At 39.2% G+C, this 25,270-nt stretch overlaps 1 protein-coding gene across 1 annotated transcript in view; it reads left to right on the top strand.

Annotated features, from left to right (window-relative positions):
- The window catches only part of GXYLT2 (glucoside xylosyltransferase 2), a 61,121-nt gene that overhangs the window by 5,672 nt on the left and 30,179 nt on the right, over nucleotides 1–25,270 (top strand). Inside the window, exon 2 of the mRNA XM_057706886.1 lies at nucleotides 2,521–2,652. Within this exon, the coding sequence (XP_057562869.1) occupies nucleotides 2,521–2,652 (132 nt within the window). The remainder of the gene's footprint in view (nucleotides 1–2,520; nucleotides 2,653–25,270) is intronic.

Here is a 25,270-nt window from a genome sequence, read left to right as displayed (position 1 = left end):
AAAAAGGTTATAAAATCAGAAGTGAAAAAAATCAACCATCATGTTAACGCTGAGGAGAACAATTTGGTGGATTTATTTACATATCTTTTCTTCTCATCAACATCAGAAATGGAATCATATTCTATATTCTCTTTATCACTGATACTTATATTACTGAATTTCTTCTAAAAGGGGTTGACCAGCTTTTTCTGTTAAAGACCAGGTAGTAAGTATTTTAGGCTTTGCAGGCTGTATGGTCTCACAGCTACTCACCTCTACTCCTTCTTGTAAAAGCAGCCATAGATATACGTAAACAAATGGGTGTGGCTGTGTTCCAACAAAACTCGTGTTTATGGACCCTGAAATTCAAGTTTCACGTGATTTTCACATGTCACAAAGTGTTATTCTTGTTTTTCTTTTATTAAACTCCTTTAAAATGCTTCATCCATTCTTGGCTTGCGTGCTGTTTGTAGCAGGCTGGGTTTGGCCCTTCCCCTGCCATGTGCTGCTGACCTTTTTCTGTGACATCGTCACAAGTTGCTGCACAGTATTCTGTTGTGTAAACCCTACTCCTGAGTTTATTTCACCCCTTTCTTATTTACCTTGTTTCCTGTTTTTCACTGTTACAAGCAACACTACAGTAAACAACCTCCTGCTAAGTTTGTATGTACTTTTGGAATTTTTCCTTAGGGTAAATTCTTAGAAGTGGAGTTACTGTGGCACTGGGAAGGCATTAACTAAAAAAAAAATTAAGATACACAGATACATATGCCAAGAAGCACAAGAGAGGATGCTTAAGATCACATCATTAGGGAATTGCAAATTAAAACAATGAGATATAGCTACATGCCATTAGAATTGCTAAAATCCACAACACTGACAACGCTACATGCCGAGGGGGATGTGCAGCAAGAGGAACGCTCACTCATTGCTGGAGGGGATGTAAAATGGTACAGACACTTTGGAAGATGGTTTGGCAGTTTCTTCGAAAGTTAAATGTAGGCTGACCATACAGTCTGGCAGTCGCACTTCTTGGTATTTACCCAAATGAACTGAAAAATTGTCCACACAGAAACCTGCCCGTGAGTGTTTCGAGCACCTTTATTTATAATCACCCAAAACTGGAGGTATCCAAGGTGTTCCTCAATACGTAAATAGATAAGCAATTTGTGATGTTTCTATACAATGGAATATTGGTCAGTGATAAAAAATAAATAAGTTATGAAGCTACAAAAAGACATGGAAGAACTTTAAATGCATACTGCTAAGGAGAAAAGCCAGTCTGAAAAGACTATATGCTGTATGATTCCAACCATATGACATTCTGGAAAAGGCAAAACTGAGAGACAGTCAAAAGGTCTGTGGTTGCAGTGGTTCAGAGATGAAAAGGAGGGAGAGAAGAGGGATGAATAGATGTGACAGAGGGGCTTTTTAGGGCAGCGAAACTTCTGTATGATACTGTAATGGTAGATAGAGAACATCATGCATTTATCAAGATCCATAGAATTATACGACACAAAGAATGAACCCCTAATGTAAACTATGGGCTTTACTTAATAATGTATTGACATAGGTTCATCCGTTGTAGCAAACGTGCCACATTAACGCACGATGTTAATGTCGGGGAAACTGTGGAGGGGAGGGAAGGGGAGAGGTTACGTGGGAATCTCTGTACTTTCCTGCTCAATTTTTCTGTAAACATAAAACCTCTCTGAAAAGTAAAGCCTTTTAATTAAAATAATTTTCTTATAAAATTTATATATTCAGAGAAAGTTACTTATACTCTCCATAAAAGTGTAAAGAATACAGAAATATAAACAGAAAATGAAACCACCACCACCACTTCCACAGGTACCCACTTTTAACAATTCAGTGCATATCCGTTCAGATTTTTCTCTATGTGTAAAATATATGCATATGTTTTTCCCCGTAAGATAGAACCATATTATAAATTTCTTTTTGCACTTTGCTTTTTCTAAAATCTAACTGTATATCATAACCATTTTGTCGTGACAGCACACATAGATCTACTTTATTTTACCTCTATATCAGTCCAATATGTAGTTCTGTCATAATGTATTTTCCCAATTCCTTATTATTGAGTATTTAATTTGTTCCCAACATTTTGTTTTTGTTTTTTTTTACAAACTATGCTTTGGTGAAAATCCTTGTACCTCTTTCTTGCACCTTGTATGTCTTGCACCTTGTATGTCTTGTACCTTGTATGTCTTGTACCTTGTATGCTTTGGTGAAAGTCCTTGTACCTCTGTTACCACTTTATAAATTGCCCTCTTGGAAGTTTGTTTAAATTTACCCTTGCAGTGTTGAGGTGCCAGTTTCCCAACATCCTTGTCAACTCCAGATGTTATTTTTTAAAATCTTAGCAATAGTCTTTTATTCACTGAGCATTGATTGTAGTGATAAAATTAGACTTTCTTTGTATGCTACCTGAATAATTTCCATCTGGCCACCCAGAAGCTTTAGGTGGTTTTCCTATTTCTGGGGTCTAATCACCCTCCCTTTACCTTCCGTGTTTTTCAGCTACGACAGTGGCCTGACTCATATACAGAGAAGTTTGAGCACAGGATCTACCCCATCACGTTTTCGGTTGGAAACCCTCAGGAATGGAAGAAATTGTTCAAACCCTGTGCTGCCCAGAGACTCTTTCTCCCGGTAGGAACACCTGCTTTTAATAAGATGCTTCTTGGGAGAGAATCGCTCTAGGAAACATCATGGAATTAACAAGGGTGTGTTTAGAGACATTTTAATTACAGTGGAAAATATGTTCCTCTTGGATGCTGTAGTTGATGCTCTTAGCCTTCAGGGTGTAGAGAGAGGGTCCCTGTGGTTGAGAAACTATCTTTCCCAAAGAGTGAGGAACTGAGAGTATCCCAACCATGTCTTGGCTCATGGGTCTTTGTGACTATGGGTCCACCATTTACTAGCTGTGCGGACCTCACTAAATCTCTTCACTTCTCTAAGCCTCACTTTCCTCCATAAGCTTGGCATATAGTTGGTGCTCAATAACTGTTATTTTACATTATTATTATTTCTCCTGTAGCAATAACTACTTCTAGATGTAGCTATGCTAGGGGATAATTCACAGACGGTCCAGAGTTCCTGTTTACCTTTTCCATTTTGAATTTTCAAATTGAATGTTTTTGTTTCCTTTTTACAAATCCTAAATAGAAAAATCACTGAAGATATACCCAAACTGAGAATACTACTGAACAAATATGGCAGCTTTGAATTGTGAATTGCACCCTTGACGTGTGTGAAGGTCACGCCTTCAGTAAACATTTATTGAATGCCCATTGGGTGCGATGTCCTGACCTAGGGGCGGAGATATGGCAGTGAAAAAGACAGCTGTGGTATTTTTTTCTTTGATTTTTATTGGAGTATAGCTGATTTACAATGTTGTGCTACTTTCTGCTGTACAGCAAATTGAGTCAGTTATGCATATACATATAACCACTCTTTTTTAGATTCTTTTCCCATGTAAGTCATTACAGAGTACTAAGTAGAGTTCCCTGTGCTGTACAGTAGGTCCTCATTAGTTATCTATTGGTCTTGCCCCCTTGGAGTTTGAGTCTAGCAAGGCATTGAACAGGTAATCAGAAATTTGACCCATGCTGAGGCGGAGAACAGAGTCTCATGGATGTATGTGACATGGGGTTCCACTCTGGTCTGTGGGATGTCTAGAAGATTCTCTTGAGGAATGGCTTTTATGCTGAGACATCAGAGAAGGAGTAGTAGGGGGTCATTGAGTAACTAGGGCCTGGTAGGTAATGAGAGAGAAAAGGGTTCCAGGCAAATGGGTCCTACTACAAAAGTGGACAGGAGCATGTTTGCCAAGATAGAAGGTCCCAGGAACCAGAAAATAGAGTGCAGTGGGATAGAAGAGGTTGGCAGGGGCTGGAGCTTGCAGGCTCTGTAAGCCATGTTGGAGGGTCTGGTCTCTGCGTTAAGGGCAGTGAGACACCATTGAGCAATTCTTAGCACAGAAGTGCGTTGGTCTCACCTGGGTATGAAAGAGGACTCACGGGTTCATTGCAGTGTGGGCAGTGGAATTGCTGAGGCCAATTGATACTGACTTCAGCTATGGCGATTGCCTTAGAGATGGATGCAGACAGTGCCTGAGAAATAGAATTACCAGTCCCTGTGACTGTGAGAAGCGGAGGGGCATGGAGGTGGTGAAGATTCCACCCAGGTTTCTGACCTGAACAACTGTGAAGGTCGAGCTGTTTGAAATTGCCAATATTCAGCTATTTATGCCCTACACAAAAAGGCAATTTCATATAGTTCAGCCTGCAAAATGGATGGCAATGCTATTTAGAGATGGAAAAGGCTAAAGCAAGCCCATTATTTGTAAGGGAGAAAATGAGTTTAATTTGGGTCATAGTTTGATTCGAGGTGCCTGGGGAACACCCACCCACACAGGGAGGCCTTACCATCTGTTGGTCTAAAACCCCCCAACGGCAGATGGCATTCTTAACGTTTCCTACAGGCAACCTGTGAGAAAAACAAGGCCTGGCTGTACTGTTGGTGCTGATTTGCTGCACAAGCCCACTCACGACTGACTACATGACCTATTTTGCACATGCCGCAGCCTTTTATACAGGTTGTGAGATGGGTTTCATTGCTTAAAAATGGGAGTAAGCGCCACTGAATTAACTCAAGTTACTAGGTTTAAAAAAAAATTGGGAGTAAGCACAAAGTAACCCAAATCAGAACTAAAATCTCTAGGTTGGTGAAACGAAAACTAACTGCCATGTGAGCAGGCGAGAGAAAAATCTCAGGCTTCTGCTTTTTATCTCTGTTTTAGGCGGAAAGGTGTTAGAAATCTCAGGTTATTGTTGGAAAACTGTCTCCCCAACCTATCCAAAAAAATAGTAGGAACCCAGCAGAACACCTTTGAATTTTCCCTGACCTTGAATTGTGACTTTATTGGCACTACTAAAAGAACAAACCCACCACGTGATGGTTTTCATTCATCTCCAGCTCAACAAGTCTATTCCATTTTGAATGACAAATGGGTGCTCGCATTCCTTATCTGCTTTTGGTAATGGAAACTAGCCCTCCTTAAAAATAATAGAGATTGCAGTTGACAGGACATTTACCTTCCCTGAGTTGTATATCATAACAGCAGATTATAAGCATGGAGTTTCTGGACATCAGTGAGATATATTGATCCTCAGGGTAATTTGAAATAAAGTCTAGGGGATGTTTTCCTTGAAATTCATCTCTAAAAGACCAAATCAGATGTGCTGCTGAGGCAGTGCGGAGGAGAGGGAGATTCTAAAATGCAAACATTCTAGCCCTGGTCAGTTAACTGACTGAGAATCACAGTCTTCCCTCTTTTCTGAGGGTGTGTCATCTACCCCAAAGCTGTAGATGAAACCCTTTCTCAGGTAAGACTGTCATTAATCAGAGCACAAGCCTTTGCAACTCAAGCCTTAGATTCTCAAGTACAATTAGTGGAATTCAGATCCCACCAATTCAAGATTTATGAAGTCCTAAATCAGTGATAGTTTACTTTTCTATTTCTGTGGATAGTGGATCTAAGGACCATTATTAGTGCAAAGTAAACAGCAGATGACTTGATTAAGCTCCGTAGGCTGCATACTGCTTTCAGGTAACTCAGAAGTTCAAAGTATTTAAAACAATATGCCAATTACAAATAAATCAAATCTGTCCATTAAAATTGATCTTGGAGGACTCTTCCCTTTTTCCTTAGTAAAGGCCTAAAGGCTTTACTTCTGTAAGAATAATTGTTTCATGAATGCACATCACCTTTTCCTCATTTAATAGGAATTAGTGAGATTGTGTAATGGAGCTCTACATTTTGTTACACACTGTGCCTGTTTGATTATAAAGACCCATCTTCTCAATATAATATGCTCCTCTGGAGATCCTAGAGATATTTAAAATATGACAAGAGATCACTGGATTACAGAATCTGCAGAGACTTTATTGGCAAGTGGCACTGAATATGGTAATGTGAGGTAGGTTAAGGTGCTCTCCAGGCCTTATCCAGAGAAAGGCTTTTTTAACCAAGTTTTGTCAGTTCTAAGATTATAATGTGTGATGTCTTGCTCATAAAACTTGCCATAAGTATCCACATTCAAGGAAGGAGTTAGGCAAGAATATTATCAAGAGTGATTGGATAAAATTGCTTACAGTCTTGACCTATAATATATGTCCTGAGAATTTTCTAACTCTGTATTTCCAGCAAGCTTGTTCCATTCTTTAATATTTCAAAGTAGTACCATGCCAAATAAACACAAATCTTAATTACCTAAATTTTCTATATCATACCAAAGGCAATAACATAAATCTTCCCTTTTTCCACTTGTGATTTGTTAAAGAGGTCTTTATCTGGTTCCAGTACTAGGAAAATTTTATGCTTACCAGAAATGTTCTAATGAGCTTGCCATAAACTGATGGAAAAGAGAGGTCTACTTGACTTATTAAAACTTTTTATAATTAAGGTCAGACTTCTGTATTACTGTTAATATATCTCAGAATTAGCAATTAACATTGAGACTTCCTTGGAAACAACCCTTTGGATAGCAGCAAATATTGACCGGCAAACAGGAATATATTAAAAATCCTTATTAAGAGGAACATCAATTAGAATCACCATAAATGATGTCTGTATATTTCATCAGGCATTAAGAGGCCACAAACTATTGGGATGAGATTGACTGCCTAAAAGATCACATGAAAATAACCCTAGGACTTCCCTGCTGGCAGTGGTTAAGAATCCGCCTGCCAATGCAGGGGACATGGGTTAGATCCCTGCTCCAGGAAGATCCCACATGCTGCGGAGCAACTAAGCCCATGCGCCACAACTACTGAGACTGTGTGCCACAACTACTGAAGCCCACGAGCCTAGATCCCACGCTCTGCAACAAGGGAAGCCACTGCACTGAGAAGCCCATGCACCACAACGAAGAGTAGCCCCTGCTCGCCGCAACTAGTGGAAGCCCGCGCGCAGCAACAAAGATCCAATGCAGCCAATAAATAAATACATTCATAAAAAAAAAACACCCTAGATACCAGTTTTGTTGAACAAGCTTTCCACGGTACTTATCATTTACTCATACGTTATTAAAAGTTTGACATTCAGGATATTAGTTACAACTCTTGGTTACATGTGAGAGGAACTCAATTTCCACTAGCTAAGCAAAGAAGGCAATTTATTCACTTATCTGACTGTGGAGTCCAGATCAGAGGGCTAATCTCAAGCACAGCTATATCCAAAGGTTCCTATAATGTCCCCAGGGCTCTGTCTGTCTCTCTCCCAGCCCCTTGCAGGGCTCACTCTGTGAGAATGATGATTGCTTGAAGCAGCCTGAGAGCCAAATTCTAGAAGCTTAGCTACTGCAGCAGAGAAAGAGCCTGGCAGTGTGGGGACATCTGAAATGAGGACATCTGAAATGGTGGCATGAGAGCTCTGGAAATTGCTTCCCAGTGAAATAAGCATAACCGTGACCATTATTTTTAAAACAACTATCTAGAGTCTTTGGAAATTGTCCTAAGAGCCTAAATAATAATAAGCACATGAAAAAACAGATTTCTTACTCAAGAAAATCTACTAAAACTTAATAAGAAAGAGTGAGAATCTGTGACACTTAAACCATGATCCACTCCCTCTCTCTCCCTTTCTAGCTCAGCGTGGTAGAAACCCAACTCTAGACAATTCAGTCAAGAACTCAGGGATCCTCCCAGCTCCCAGTTGAGGGACATGGTATTTCCTTGAAAGGGGCAGGTCATCAGCATTTCTCACCTCTACCAGCTGTGTCTTACAGAGCTTAAGTTCCAGGCAAGTATGGTCGAGGGTTCAGAGACTACATTCATTAGGAGAAAGCTTCACGAGAGCCACAAGCTAAATGATAGGCCACTTAGTTTACAAGGGAGAACCAGGGAAAGAGACAAATAAAAAGTGCCCTCCTGGTGTCAGAACAAAGTTCAAAGACCAGCCTCAAAAGCTATCCCTGCAAATGGGCCGGAATTGAATGGATCATACTGCAGGACCAACTTGTGCTCAGGCCAGTGTCAAAAACAGTACGGCAATCAGCTGGCAATTAGTGAAGGCTAATAGCTGGGTGTAATACCAACAGCGGTGTACAGCTTAAGAGAATGATTAGAGGAATAGTCGATCAAAGAGAGCCCTGATAAAACCACTGTCGTCCTGGGTGACTGTGGGCAGGTAGAAGGCTGCACCCACTGAGGAAAAACATCATAGGTTTCACATAGTGGGTGACATGGACTTCAGTGAAATAGTCAAGATACTAAACAAATAAACAAGCAAACAATATCGACAAGCCCTCCACGTTGGGGTGGGGTGTGAGGTGGGTGGGGGAGAATTATCCAGAGTTGCTAAAATATCCTAAAATATATTATTGTGCTAAAATATATTAACATGCTAAAAATATTATTTAAATTTTTTTTTCAACAAAAAATGAGGCAGGCAAATAAACAGGAAAGTGTGACTCATTCACAGGGGAAAATGCAGGCAACAGAAACTGCCTGGTGAGAGGACCCAGCTGTCAGATTTAGTAGAAAAAGACTTCAAAATAGCCATTATAAATATATTCAAGCAACCAAAGGAACCTGTGCTTAAAGAAGTAAAATAAGGTATGATGACAATGTTTCATAAAATTGAGACTATCAATAAAGAAATTTAAATTATTTCTTTTAAAAAGAACCACATGGAAGTCCTAGAGTTGAAAGGTAAAATAACTGAAGTGAAAAAAATCATTAGGGACCTCCCTGGTGGCACAGTGGTTAAGAATCCACCTGCCAGTGCAGGGGACATGGGTTCAAGCTCTGGTCTGGGAAGATCCCACATGCCTCGGAGCAACTAAACCCATGCACCGCAACTACTGAGCCTGCACTCTAGAGCCCTGGAGCTACAATTACTGAGCCTGGGCGCCACAGCTACTGAAGCCGTGTGCCTAGATAGAGCCTGTGCTCCACAACCAGAGAAGCCACCGCACTGAGATGCCCACACACTGCAGCGAAGAGCAGCCCCCACTCACCGCAACTAGAGAAAGCCCGTGCTCACATAGCAGTGAAGACCCAACACAGCCAAAAATAAATCATTAAGATATGAACTTAAAGTAGAAAGAATCAGTAAACTTGAAGGATATCAATAAAGATTATACAATCTAAAGAACAGGGGAAAGTAACAAATAAAATCGAACGGAGACTCAGAGATGTGAGACGCCATCGGACACACCAGGACATGTATGATGGGAGTACCACAAGGAGAGAACAGAGGGAAAGGCACAGAAAAAAAAATTTCAAAGATATAATGGTTGAAAACTTGCAAATTTGATGAAAAACAATCTACACAATCAGAAATCAGCTAACTCCAAGTAAGATAAACTCAAAGAGATCCACACACAGATAAATCATAGTAAAAATCCTGAAAGACAAAGACAAAATCTTATAAGCAGCAAGAAGAAAATAACTTGTCACATGTAAGGGAACTCCGGTAAGATTATTTGCTGACTTCTCATTAGAAACTGTGGATGTCATAAGGCCATGAGATACCATTATTTGAAATACCAAAAGGTGGGGGGAACTGTCAACCAAAAATCTTATATCTAGCAAAATAATTTTTTAAATGAATGTGAAATAAAGTCACTCCCAGATTAAAAAAAAAATCTGAGATAATTCATTTACAGCAGAACCACAAGAATAAAGGAAGTTCTTCAGGCTGAAAGCAAGTGACTCCAGACAGTGATTCTAAAATCACACTAAAAAAAAAAACCAAAAAAACACCAATAAAGGCATTAATGCAAAAGACAGTATAAATGAGTATTTCTTACCCTTTATTCTCTTGATTGATTTTAAAAACAATTGTATAAAACATTATGCATATAATAATTATATGTTGGATCTGTACCATAGAAATGTAATATATTTAATAATAATAGCACAAGGGAGGTTGTAATGGAGAAAAATTGTATGGAATAAGAAAATGACACCAGATAGTAACTTGAATCCACAGGAACAAATGCAGAAAATTTAAAATGGCATATGAGAAAGTTAATATAACAAACTCCATAAATATATCCTTGCTCTTCTTCCTCTCTCTAAGACACATAAAATTGTAAGAGGTAGCAATTACACTGTTGGGTTTGTAACAGTATCGATGTAATATGTACAACAATGGTGTCATAAAATGAAGAGGGAATAGAATTACATATGACTAACATTTGTATATCTCACTGGAATGAAGTTAGTATAAATCTGAAGTGTATTCTGATAAGATATATATGTTAATCTCTAGAGCAACCACCAAGGAAATATCTCAAAAAAATATGGTGAAAAAATGTATTAGAATGCTACATTAGAAAATAGTGCAAAAGAAAGCAGTAAGAGAAGACTAGAGGAATAAAAAAGACATGAGACATATTGAAAACAAAAAGTAAAATAGCAGACATAAATTCAACCATATCTATAATAACATTAAATAAGAATGGGTAAAAATCCAATCAAAAGATAGAAATTGACAGAGATAAATGATAAAGAATGCAACCCAACTATGTGCTGTCTACAAGAGACACAACTTAGGTTCGAAATACAAATAGGTTGGAAAAAGATATGTCAATCAAACAGCAACCACAAGAAAGCTGGAGTGGCTATACTAGTATCAGATAAAATAGAAGGTAAAAAGCAACATTACTAGAGAAGAACAGGGACATTTTATACTGATAAATGTGTTAGTCCACAAAGAAGATGTAACAGTTGTAAACATTTATGCACCCAACAAAGGAGCCCCCAAAATACTTGAAGCAAAAACTGACAGACTTAGAGAGAGAAATAGGTAATCCACCAATAATAGTAGGAGATTTCAATGCCCCACGTTCAATAATGGATGAAGCAGTAGGCGGGACATCAACAAGGAAATTAGAAGACTTGAACAACACAATAAACCAGCTGGACCAACAGACACGTGTAGAACACTCCACCCAACACCAGCGGAACACACATCCTTCTAAGTATACATGGAGCATTCTGCAGGGTAGACTATATGTGAGGCCATGTAAAAGCCTCAGTAAACTTAAAGGGATTGAAGCCGTAGAAAATATGTTCTCCAAGCACAATGGAATAACATTAGGAGTCAATAACAGAAAGAAATTTGGGAAGAGCACAAATATGTGAAAATTAAACAAAACACCCCTCAAAAACCAAATGGTCAAAGAAAAAATTACAAGGAAAATTAGAAAATACTTTAAGATGAATGAAAATGAAGGCACAACATACCAAAACTTATGAGAGGCAGCTAAGGCAGTACTTAGATTGAAATTTATAGTTGTAAACTGCTACATGACCAGTGAAGACAGATTTCAAATTAATAACTTAACCTTCTATGTTAAGACACTTTAAAAAGAAGAAGAAACTAAATCCAAGCAATCAGAAGGAAGGAAATAATAAAAGTTAGAGTAAAAATTAATAAAATAGAGAGTAGAAAAACAATAGCAATAACAACAAAACTGGAAGTTGATTCTTTGAAAAGATCAACAAAATTGACAAACCTATAGCTAGACTGAGCAAGAGAAAAAGAAGACTCTTTAAAAAAAAATTCAGTAAGTTTACAAGATAGAAGATCAAGAAAAACAATTGTATTTCTAAACACTTACAATGAACAATCCAAAAATAAAATAGAGAAAACAATTCCATGTACAATAACATACAAATAATAAAATACTTAAAAATAAATTTAACAAAACAAATACAAAACATGTTCTCGTAAAATTACAAGAGATGTTGAAAGAAATTAAAGAAGAGCTCAGTAAATAGAAAGACATCTCACATTCATGGGTTGGAAGACTTAATATTGTTAAGATGGCAACAGTCCCCAAAATGATCTACACCTTCAGTGCAATCCCTATCACAATCCCAGCTGACTTTTTTGCAGAAATTGACAAGCTAATCCTAAAATTTATATGGAAATTCAAGTGCCTATAAAATCAATATGCCTCTAGCCAAGTTACAAATAAAAGAAATGACACAAATTACTAATATCAGAAATAAAGAGGCACTACTGCAGATTCTTTCTAATGGACATTAAAAGTACAATTAGAAAAATACTATGAACAACTCTTAGGACCACAAATTTGATAACCTAAATGAGATGGACTAATTTCTTGAAAGATGCAATCTGTCAAAACTCACCCAAGAAGAAACAGATGTTCTTAATAGTCCTATATCTTTCAAAGAAATTGGAACAATAATTAATAACCTTCCAAACAGAAAGCACCAGGCCCAAATGGGTTTGCTGGTGAATTCTACCAAACATTTAAGAAAGGTGTTGTACCAGTTTGTAGAAACAGAACTTTAAATAGATCAATGGAACAGGATAGAGAGTCCAGAAATAGACCCCCATAAATGTTGGGGGTCTATTGATCTTTGACAAAGGTGCAAAGGCAATACAATGGAGCAAAGATAGTTTCTTCAACAAATGGTGCTGTAACAATTGGGCATCCACATATAAAATAACGAATATAGACACACATCTTATGCACTTTACAAAAATTAACTCAAAATGGATCATGGACTGAAATGTAAAGTGCAAAGCTATAAAACTCTTACATGATAGCATAGGAGAAAACTTAAGTGACCTTGGGTATGGTGATGTCTTTTTATATACAACAACAAGGACAAAATCCATGAAAGGAATAATTGATAAGCTGGACCTCATTATAATTAAAAACTTCTGCTCTGTGAAACACAATAGCAAGAGAATGAGAAGACAAGCTACAGACTGGACAAAATATTTGCAAAAGACACATCTGATAAAGGACTGTTATCTAAAACACACAAAGAACTCTTAAAACTCAGCAATAAGAATACAAATAGCCTGATTTTAAAATGGGCAAAATACCTCAACAAATGCCTCATCAAAGAAGATCTACAGGTGGCACAGAAGCATATGAAAAGGTGCTCCATATCATATGTCATAGGGAGATACAAATTAAATACAAATTAAAACAACAGTGAGATACCTTACATACTTATCAGAATGTGCAAAATCTGGAATACTGACAACACCAGATACCATCAAGGATGTGGACCAGCAGGCATTGTGATATATTGCTGATGAGAATGCAAAAGGGTACATCCTCTTTGGAAGACAGTTTGGCAGTTTCTTACAAAACAGAATATATGCTTACCATATAACCCAGCAGTAGTGCTCATTGGTATTTACCCAAAGGAGCTGAAAACTTATGTCTACCTGCACTTGGATCTTCATAGCAGCTTTATTTACAACTGTAGAAACTTGGAAGCAACCAAGCTATCCCTCATCAGGTGAATGGATAAATAAACTGTAATGCATCCAGACAATGGAATATTATTCCATTCCAACATTATTCTCACAGCTAAAATGAAATGAGCTGTAAAACCATAAAAAGTCATGTAGGAACCTTAAATGCATGATACTAGGTGGAAGAAGCCAATTTGGAAAGGCTACATACTATATGATTCCAACTATATGACATTCTGGAAAAGACAAACCTATGAAGACAGTAAAAAGTGTTTGCCTGGGGTTTGCAGAGGGAGAATGGTTGAATATGTGGTGCTCAGAGGATTTTTAAGGCAGTGATAATATTCTGTATGATGTTATAAAGATGGATATATTTCATTATACATTTGTCCAAACACATACAATGTATAACACCAAGAGTGAACCCTAAAGTAAACTATGGACTTTTGGTGATTATGATGCTTCAGTGTTGGTTCATCCTTAGTGACAAATGTACCACTCTGGTGAGTGACATCGATAATAGGGGAGACTGTGCTTGTGTGGAGGCAGGGGGTGTATGTGAAATCTCTGTACCATCCTCTCAATTTTGTTGTGAACCTACAACTACTGAAAAATTATATAAAGTTGTTAAAAAAAAATTTCAAGACACCCAGGATATCCAAAACAATCTTGAAAAAGAACAAAGTTGGAAGACTCTCACTTCCTGATTTCAAAATATACAACGAAAGTACAGTAACTAAGCCAGTGTAGTACTGGCATAAGGATAGAGATATAGATCAGTGGAAGAGATTTGAGAGTCCAGAAATAAACCCTCATATTCACAGTCCATTTATTTTAGATGAAGTTTCCAAGACAATTCAATTGGGGAAAGAGTAATCTTTTCAACAGATGGTGTTGGAAGAACTGGATGTCCACATGCGAAACAATGAAGTTATATGCTGTACCTTATACTATATGTAAAATTTAATTCAAATGGATCAAAGACCTAATATAAGAGCTGAAAATATAGAAGTCTTAGAAGAACATATAGGAGTAAGTCTTCACGACCTTGGATTAGACAGTAGTTTCTTAGATGTGATACCAAAAGCACAAGCAACAAAAGAAAAACTAGGAAACTTGGACTACATCAAAACTGAAAACTTTTGTGCTTCAAACAACACCAACAAGAAAGCAAAAAGATATCTACAGACTGGGAGAAAATATTCTCATATATATCTGATAAAGTACTTTTTTCTAAAATATACAAAGAACTCTTACAACTCAGTAATCAGACAAATGACCTAACTAAAAATGGGCAAAGGATCTGAATAGACAAGTCTCCAAAGAAGATTAAAAAATGAGCAACATACATGTGAAAAGATGCTCTATATCATTAGTCATCAGGGAAATGCAATGAAAACCACATTGAGAGGCCACTTCACACCACTAGGATGGCTTTAAACAAAAAGACATAGTAACAAGTGTTAGCAAGGATGTGGAAAAGTGAGAACCCTCATGCACTACTGGTAGGAACGTAAACCGGTGTGGCTGCTTTGGAAGACAGTCTGCCATTGCCGCAAAAGGTTAAACATAGAGTTACCATATGACCCAGCAACTCTACTCCTAGATAATGGAGAGAAATGAAAACAAGTGTACACAAATATTCATAGCAACATGGTTCATAAGAGCCCAAAGATGGAAGCAACCCAAACATCCATCGATTGTTGCCTGGATAAATAAAATGGAGTATATTTATACCATGAAATAATATTTGGCTGTAAATAGGAATGAAATACTGATACATGCTACAACATTGGGTGCGCTTTGAAAACGTTATGCACAGTGAAAGGAGCCTTTCAAAAAAGAACACATATTCCATGATCCTGTTTATATGAAATCTCCTAAATAGGCAAATCTATTTATAGAGATAGAAAGTAGATTAGTATTTGCCTAAGGCTAACCAGGTTAGAGAAAATGGGGAGTGACTGCTAATGGGTACAGAATTTCTTTCTGAAGTGCTGAAGATGCCCTAAATTTAGATTCTGATGATGGTTACACAATTGTGAATATACTAAAAACCACTGAATTGTTTACTATGAATGGGTGAAATGTATGGTATGTAAATTAAATTTCAATAAAGCTATTAAGAAAGGATAGGACTTCCCTGGTGGTGCAGTGGTTAAGAATCTGCCTGCCAATGCAGGGGACACGGGTTTGAGCCCTGGTCCAGGAAGATCCCACATGCCACGGAGCAACTAAGCCCGTGCACCACAAGTACTGAGCCTGTGCTCTAGAGCCCGCCAGCCACAACTGCTGAGCCCACGTGCCACAGCTCCTGAAGCCTGCGTGTCTAGAGCCCATGCTCCGCAACAAGAGAAGCTACTGCAATGAGAAGCCCACGTACCGCAACAAAGAGTAGCCCCTGCTCGCCGCAACTAGAGAAAGCCTGCACGCAGCGTGGAAGACCCATCGCAGCCAAGAAATAAATTAAAAATTAATTAATTAATTTTTTAAAAAAAGAGAGAAGATAAAAGCATGGTCCCTAATAACTATATCATAGAAATTCTGGTGTATAATGTGATTGGCCCAGCATGATTCGTGTTCTTGTCCCTGAGCAATTGCGATGCCCAGGAGAACAGGATACTCTGATCAGCCCAACTAAAGTCACATTCTCTGCCCTGGACGACAGGGACCAACTGCCTCTGAAGCACGTGGATTCGGTTTTTCCATAGGAGAGATATAGATATAACTTTTTTATATCCATAGATATAACTTTTATATATAAAGAGAGAAGTAACTTTTCTTTGCTTCAATTTATTTATCTTTTAAATGGGAATAAGAATATTACCAACTCAGAGTGTGGTGAACATTTAAATTAGTTAATACATGTAACACCCTTAGGAACTATGCACAGTACATAATAAGTGTTAGCTGGTAGTAGTAGCAGTAGCAGTAGCAGTAGCAGTAGCAGTAGCAGTAGCAGTAGCAGTAGCAGTAGCAGTAGTACTACTGTTGTTATGAGTACTAATAAGTAGCAGGAAATTACTGAAATCATTAATTATTTTCCCCAAAGGACCTTTATCTTGGTTAACAGAAGCAAAATTTCTTTCAGTCTAGTTGGCCAAGCCACAACCAACACAACAGTTATAACATGCCATGGGACTTCTCTGATGGTGCCAATGCAGGGGACACGGGTTTGAGCCCTGGTCTGGGAAGATCCCACATGCTGTGGAGCAACTAAGCCGTGCGCCACAACTACTGAGCCTGTGCTCTGCAGCCCGAAAGTCACAGCTACTGAGCCCACGAGCCGCAACTACTGAAGCCTGCGTTTCTAGAGCCTGTGCTCCGCCACAAGAGAAGCCACCACAATGAGCAGCCCGTGCACCGCAACAAAGAGTAGCCCCTACTCGGTGCAACTAGAGAAAGCCCGCACACGGCAACAAAGACCCAATGCAGCCAAAAACAAACAAACAAACAAAGAAATAAATAGAAATTTTAAAAAATAAATAAATTTTAAAAAATCAAAAAGAGAGGAGACACAGGTTTGTTTAAAAAAATAATAGCATGCCTCAGCGGGGAACGCTTCTGTTATGATACCCAGACTCATTGTAGTCTTTTTGACCCTAACATAATTACCATCTTAGTAGTTCTGGAATTACCATGTTTGTTCGGAAGCATAGCACAAGAATCATGACTAATATTTGTTGATTACCTACTGTTACATAATTCTTTGATTGCAAGCTATCATAATTGACTTAGGCTGAGTTATTCAGAAGAGGACTAGATTGAAGGGAGACTAGGGACTCTCAGAACGGAAGAGAAGTTTAGTGCACTAGGCTTGCGTCTGATTAGAGATGGTAAGCAAAACATGTGCATTTATATTCCTTCTTTCCCAAAACTATGTTAAATAGATAATTAATTTTTTAAGGAGCATAAACCTTCTATCCTAGGATAAAAAGTACAGAGGAGGAGGCAATTAAAGCGTGAAATAGGTTCAGGAACAGGGAGGGTGACTTCCACTGAATAAATGTGTAAAGGAAACAGAGGGGGGAAGAGAAAAGAACTAAATCTGACAAAAAAAAAAGTGTGAAATAGATTTTGAGTGGTGGTAACCAGCATAGTCTGCTTGAGACATGTATATCATTAACCAGCAGTGGAGAAAGCCCAGGAGCAAACAACTAACGTGACACAGTCCCAAAAGGCCAGTGAACTGGTGTGACCAGCTGGAATTGGCAGTGGAAATGATCCTAAAATGGGAGGTTTCGTTGCAAGTCTCTTCGAGAAACACTTAGACCCCCGGATTGCCAGTTTTATATCATGTAACTGGGATGCAACCTCTCTCCTTCCCTGGGCAAAAGATTGGAGGTTTCATTTCTAGAGAAGATAAAATGGATTATTCCTGGACCATAGGAATCCAGGCACAGTTGCGGGCATCATGTTGAAACATGAGGTTCAATCTAAAACTTAACTATGAACGTTGAGACCGCAGACCTTTCCTCCCATATAGTTCTCAGAACCTTGCCAGGACAATTATGTCTTCCAAACAGGGATTTGGAAGAAATGTCTTTGGGGATTTAAGGACACCGACATCAGGAGTTTCCCCATTAAGGTGGCCCAGGTAGAGCTTCCTACACTGACATATGCAGCTGATGAGTTCCCTCCACATACTACCACACTGCTCTTAAATCTTACTGGAAATCCAGAAATCCCTAAACATTTGAAGAAACCCTCTGATAGGAAAGACAGAGGTCAAGACAAACAAAAAGAAAACATCAACTTGGAGAAGGTCATCTATGAAAGATGAATAAAACTTCTAAAAAATTACCATCAGTATTCTCAGAGAAATAAAAGAAGGTATTCCATGAAGAAGCAGAGGATTGTATTTAAAAAATGAATTAGAGGATTTTAAAAACCTCATAAATTCAAAATGTAGTAGCAGAAATGAGCAAATCAATAGAAGAATAGGGGGAAAAGGTTGAGGAAATCTTTCAGAAAGTGGAATAAAAAACAATAAAAACATATGATATGGAAGATAGCAATACAGTGATTAGAAAATTAGGGGATAGATCACACATCTAAAGAAGAGGAGCCCTGGAAAGAGAACATAGAACACAGAGGGTAGGAAATCAACAGTGAAATTAATTCAAGAGAATTTCGGGACCTCCCTGGTGGTTCAGTAAGGTAGAACGCTGTGCTCCCAGTGCAGAAGGTCTGGGTTCAATCCCTGGTCGGGGAACTAGATCCCGCACGCATGTCACAACTAAGAAGTCTGCATGCCACAACTAAGAGCCTGCGTGCTGCAACTAAAAGATGCCACATGCCACAGCAAAGATCTCTGAGTGCCGCAACTAAGACCCAGTGCAGCCTAAATAAATAAATAAGAAAATTTCCCATACCAAGAAGGCAGAAGTTCCCATATTGAGGGAATTTACCAAAAGACTGCCCCAGTAACTGAAAAAAGACATATCACCTCAGGCAGATTGGCTTGAACTTTCAGGAGTTCCAGTCCAGATGGCAACATTAGGAGCCTCCTTACGTCACCTCCTCCCGTGGACACACTGAATATACAGCTACACATGGAGCAGAAATCCAGAAATTCAGCTGAACGACTCCTACATATCAGCCGATGAGGAAATATACCACCCACTTGGAAGTGGGTCTTGGCACACCCTCAACAACTAGGAGCCACTAAGAACAAAGAAGGCGGTTTGGGTAATCACAGAGGTTTGAGAGACAATGTACAGATTGGGCCAGGCTCATCAAAAAGGTTCATCTCTGGACTTCCCTAGTGGCTCAGTGGTTACGAGTCTGCCTGCCAGTGCAGGGAGCACGCGTTTGATGCCTGGTCCGGGAGGATCCTACGTGCCGCGGAGCAACTAAGCCTGTGTGCCACAACGACTGAGCCTGCGCTCTAGAGCCCGTGAGCCACAACTAGTGAGCCTGCCTGCTGTAACTACTGAAGCCCACACTCCTAGAGCCCGTGCTCCACAACAAGAGAAACCACCGCAATGAGAAGCCTGCGCACTGCAACGAAGAGTAGCCCCCACTCCCCACAACTAGAGAAAGCCACACGCAGCAACAAAGACCCAATGCTGCCAAAAATAAATAAAAATAAATTAATTAATTAATTGAAAAAAAAGGTTCATTTCTTCCCACTGTGTCAAGAGTGGGAAAGGTGCTGTTTAATGCACAGAAACCGGCACGGAGAGTCAAAGAAAATGAAGAAATAGAGGAATATGTTCCAAACAAAAGAACGAGATAAAGCTCCAGAAACAGACCTTAATGACATGGAGATAAGTGATTTACCTGAAAATGAGTTTAAAGTAATGGTCATAAAGACTCTCGCCAAGGTCGGGAGAACAATGCATGAACAAAATGAGAATTTCAACAAAAAGATAAAAAATACAAGGAAGTACCAAATAGAAATCACAGAGCTGAATAATACAATCACTGAACTGAAAAATTCAGTGGAGGGGTTCAGCAGCAGACTAGATCAGGTGGAACAAAGAACTGGAACTTTCAGAACAATAGGGAGTTGGGTTTTTTTAAGAATTTTATTGAGATATAATTGACATACAATAAACTGTATATATTTAAAGTGTACGATTTGATATTTTGTTCCTTATTAGTAATGTATATATGGCAATCCCAATCTCCCAATCCATCCCCCCCCAAACCACCCCCGCCCTGCTTTCCCCCCTTGGTGTCCATATGTTTATCGCTACATCTGTGTCTCTATTTCTGCCTTGCAAACCGGTTGATCTGCACCATTTTTCTATATTGCGCATATATGTGTTAATATACGATATTTGTTTTTCTTTTTCTGACTTACTTCACTCTGTCTGACAGTCTCTAGGTCCTAGTAGGTGTCAGTAAGGCTGGTGGGGGTGAGGGGAGTTCCCATCCAAAGGATCAGGAGTCAGAAGGGCTTCAGACTTCTCAGCAGCAGTGGTGGAAGTGCTAAAATATTGGAGCGATGCCTTTAAAATTGAGAGGCGATGTTATTTCCAATCTAGATTCCTTACAAGCCAAACTACGAATCATGCATGTGGGTAGAATCAAGACATTTTCAGATGTGCAGTTTCAAAATATTTACCCCCATGTGTCTTCTCTCTGAATAGTGTGCTCCACCAAAATGAAGGAGTACATTCAGAAAGATACAGATGTGGGGTCCAGGAAGGAGAGAATCCCACGCGAAGGAGACATGACAGGAGTCTCAGGGAAAGGGAGATGACAGGAGTCTCAGGGAAAGGGAGATGACAGCTGCACAGCATCCTGGTAGGAGCGAATCAGGAAGCTGCAGAAGAAATTTTGGGTAAAGCTTAGAAAACTAAGCAAACTCACAACAGAAAAAAAAAAAAAAAAGAGTTATGAATTCCAAGTAACACAGAGTTGAACAGAAAGGGAAAGTAGCATGGTTCACTCCATGGCTTATTTGGAAGTAGTGTGTTAAATAATCATTATAAGATAATATTGTGTGGGACTTCCCTGGCGGTCCAGTGGTTAAGATTCCAAACCCCCTAATGCAGGGGACATGGGTTCGATCCCTGGTCGGGGAACTAAGATCCCATATGCTGCGGGGCATGGCCGAAAAAAGAGAAAAAAGGAGGATCAGATAACATTGTGTATGGATCTAAGTGATATTTTGATACTGCTGTTTTGGGAGATGAGGTGTGTGTGTGAGAAATGTGATGGGGTTGAGAGTTTGTGTGAAAAGAAACTAAATTCTTCCAGGGTAAGAAGTCAGTAGATGAGAGATATGTGACATAATGAGAAATGTATATTTGGTCTCTGCCCCTGGTTCGTGACACAGAGTTCCTAAAACCCTTGTAATTTCTTGAGTAATGGGTGTGGTGGGCGCATCTTACATAGAGCTCCTAAGTCCCTTGGGATTTCCTAGGTAATAGGCATGTCTTCTGTTCTAATGAAGTGACTCTTGGTGGGCTTCTGGATGGGGGCTGGTCACTAGAAAGACCAAGCCACGATTAGAAGCTTGGTGTGTTCAGCCCTACTCCCCATCCTCTAGCAAGGGAGAGGGAGAATGGAGATTGAGTTAATAATCGGTCATGCCTATGTGATGAAACCTCCATACAGATCTGTAAATGGTGAGGTTCAGAGAGGTTTTGGATTGGTGAACACATCCATGTGCTGGGAGGGTGGTGCAGACTTCACGGAGACAGAAGCTCCTGGGATCAGGACCCTTCTGGCCCTCACCCTCCGTGGTCAGTGTCATAATTGAATTGTAGGACACCCAGTTGCTGTCCGGAGCGTTGGGGAATTGGTTGGCGTGGGGAAAAGCCCCCCACACGTTTGGTGCCAGAAGTGCTATGAGTTCAAAGAATTAAGTTTTCTTTTAGTGTGTTATTTAGAGATGTGGAGGTACGTACCCAAAGAATCAGTTTAAAGAATTGGAATTGGTTGTTTGCAGTGAGAGAGGGAGATGTTGAGGACATTTTTTAATGTATTTGTTCATATGTCTGTTTGTCTGTCTATCTGTATTAAATTATTTACCAAGCCCTTGTTACCTGTTTGACCCTTGTGTTTCTCAAATAGTAGAAAATTACCCAGGAGTAACTCTTGAAGTCAATTTAGTGGATAGTGATCTGCTGTTTAAAAAATTAAATAAGTAGAGTAGACTCGAATAAGGGACATGCATTACTGTAGTAAGAACAGATAATGTTTTTGAAAATGTTCCCATTTTCTGTATCTCTGTGTGCAGTACTAGTATCATGATGTAAATGCATTTCTTACTGTGGGGTGCAGTTGAAAACAGTTTGAGAAACGAGGCTTTAAGACAGGTCTTCAGGACGCGGCGCTGAAAGGAGAGGACTCAGTGGTTGGTGGTCAAAGACCCGGCAGTGATTATCACACTAACACAGGCTGGGATTCTCAGGTTTATGCTTTCGTCAGCTCTTCACCACTCTTTGAGGGATGCAGTGATTGATACCATTTTTTTTCTAACAGGGAAACTGAAGTTGAGGGAAGTTAAATCATTTTCCTGGGATAAATCTTAGAGCCTGGGTTGGAACCCAAGTTTCTCATATGGCTTTCTGCACTACTTCTTGCTGTTTCTAAATGCCAGAGTTTTCTCCTATATTTGTAGATGAGATTCCCAAAATGTTCCAGAATACCTCCTTTGGAAGATTCTCCTGAACCTTCCATCCTTCATCTGTTAAATGGGTATAAAAATAGAACATATGTCTTTGTTCAGACTCACTTCTTCAGTGAGGCTATTGTTTTTAAAATTGTACCCTTCCTTCACTTTATTTTTTCCTCTATGCTACTATCTTCTAAGTTAGAATCCTACATAATTTACTTGTTTTATTTTTTGGTTTCTTTCTCTAGAGTGTAAGCCCTATCGGGAAAAATCTTTGATCTCCAACACGTAGAGCAGTGCACTGCACATGTTAACAGAAGGCACTCAGTAAAACTATTTGGATGGTTGGATGAGAAGTAAGGAAAGAAGAAAGGAAGGAAGGAAGGGGGGAAGGAGGGAGAGAGGGGAGAGAGAGGGAGGGAGGGAGGGAGGAAAGAAAGAAGAGAGGGAGGGTGGGATGGAGGGAAGAAGGATGGAAGGGAGGGGAGGGAGAGAGGGAAGAAGGGAGGAAGAAAGGGAGGGAGGAAGGGAGGGAGGGGAGAGAGGGAGGGAGGGTGGATGACTGGATGCGTGAATGAATGTACATATAACAAGGGCTTTACCAAGTTCATCAAAGTGTCGTAGAGAGGATTTGAAGATTTAACGCTTACGACGTGCCTGGACTTGAACCCAGTATATATTCAGTAAATGTTAGTTGGATTTGATTCTCAAATACAAGGAAAAGGAAAGCATTCTTTGAAAACCAGTCCAAATGATCCTGTTTCTAGCAAATCCCTAGCAGAAGAGCACATCCTCTCAGGAGGCACCATCTGACTAAGAAACTGGACTCTGCTTTAAATGGCAGTTGCCATGGCTAACAGGATGCCTACAGCCAGCAAGAGAAGATAGTGTGTGCTTGCTGGCTGGGATTGCAACACCTGATAAGAGGAGGAAGCAAGCCAAAGGGATGGAAGCAGATGGGAGATCTGAGAGAGCCATTATCTCAGAGCATGCCAGAGAAACCAGACACCTTCAGTAACGCAAGGCCTGTGGAAAACGTCCCGCATGCAGTTAGAGCAGTTGGCCCCACAGCTGAGATGATGAAATCCAAGACCAAACACAAGCTTGACAAGCCAGAATTTTAGGAGAGCTGTCCTGAACAAAGCCATCATTGATTTGCCCAACTCAGAGGCAGTCTGAATCTTGTTTGCATGAAGATCAAAGATTAAACTGATCAGAAGAGTCTACTTCATTTTTGGTGGGAACATATGTGAATGTAGCCAGGACATGGGTACAGTCTGCTCTTTGTTAAAACTTCACAAAAATGAATATGTAAGTTATATGTCATTCCACAAGAGGGCACAATAGAAGCAAAAATAAAAATTGATACACTTTAATTTTTCTCCTGGCCCACTGCATTTTAAGCTAACAATTCAGTGACCCTTAAAATCTCAAAACAGTGTAAGTGGTGGGTCATTATTTAATCAAGAGTGGATATTTATTTTTGTACAAGTTCCCAATGGAACAGGGAAAAAAGCACTATATAGGAGTGATACATTCCAAGTATTCATAATTCTCTCCCCTATCTTAAACTATTTTAACATTATAACGAATATATAGCATCAAACAGAAAGTTCTTTGTTCTCTGCATATTCAAAACAAAAGGGAAATATCTCAAAGTAGATAATTAGAAAGTATATATAGAGTGAATACATTGGTATTTTTAGAAATCCAAAAGTATGTGTTGGTGGGAATGTAAATTGGTGCAGCCACTATGAAAAGCAGTATGAAGATTCCTTAAGAAACTAAAAATAGAGTTACCATATGATCCAGCAATCACAGTCCTGGGCATATATCTGGAGAAAACTCAAATATAATTCAAAAAGATACAGGCACTCCATGTTAATATCAGTACTATTTACAATAGCCAAGATGTGGAAGCTACCTAAACGTCCATCGACAGATGAATGGAAAAAGATGTTGCACATATACACAGTGGAGTATTACTCAGCCATCAAAATGAAATAATGCCGTTTGCATCAATGTGGATGGACCTAGAGATTATCGTACTAAGTGAACTAAGACAGAGAAAGATAAATATTATATATCACATGTGGAATCTAAAAAATGATACAAATTAAGTTATTTACAAAACAGAAATATACCCACAGACATAGAAAACAAGCTTATGGTTACCAAAGGGAAAAGGGACGGGGAAGAATAAATTAGGAGTTTGGGATTAGCAGATACAAACTACCATACATAAAATAGATAGGGGCTTCCCTGGTGGCACAGTGGTTAAGAATCTGCCTGCTAATGCAAGGCACACAGGTTTCATCCCTGGTCTAAGAAGATCCCACATGCCACTGGGCAACTAAGCCCCTGTGCCACTACTACTGAGCCTGTGCTCTAGAGCCCGCAAGTCACAACTTTTGAGCCCACATGCCACAACTACTGAAGCCCGTGCGCCTAGAGCCTGTGCTCTGCAAGAAGAGAAGCCACCGCAACGAGAAGCCCACACATCACAACAAAGAGTAGCCGCTGCTCACTGGAACTAGGGAAAGCTCACATGCAGCAACGAAGACCCAATGCAGTCAATAAATAAATAAATATATATATATATATATATATATAAAAAATAAATAAAAATAACATAAAATAGATACTCTGTAGCACAGGGAACTATATTCAATATCTTGTAATAAACTATAATGGAAAAGAATCTGAAAAAGAAAAAAAAAGTATATATGTATGAATCACTGTGCTGGATACCAGAAAGTAACACAACATTGTAAATCAACTGTACTTGTTTTAAAAAATCCAAAAGTATGTGCATTTGTGTGTGTGTGTGTATATACACACACATTCATACACACAAACATTCATTCAACAGTCCTTATTGAGCCCCAACTGTGTGACTGGCCCTAGAAATATGACTGTGAACAAGTTAT

The sequence above is a fragment of the Hippopotamus amphibius genome, chromosome 13 (assembly GCF_030028045.1).
Source record: "Hippopotamus amphibius kiboko isolate mHipAmp2 chromosome 13, mHipAmp2.hap2, whole genome shotgun sequence".
In the NCBI taxonomy this organism is placed as follows: Eukaryota; Metazoa; Chordata; class Mammalia; order Artiodactyla; family Hippopotamidae; genus Hippopotamus; species Hippopotamus amphibius.
The sequence above is the reverse complement of the archived record's forward strand: the minus strand, read 5'-3'. Positions and strand labels throughout refer to the sequence as shown.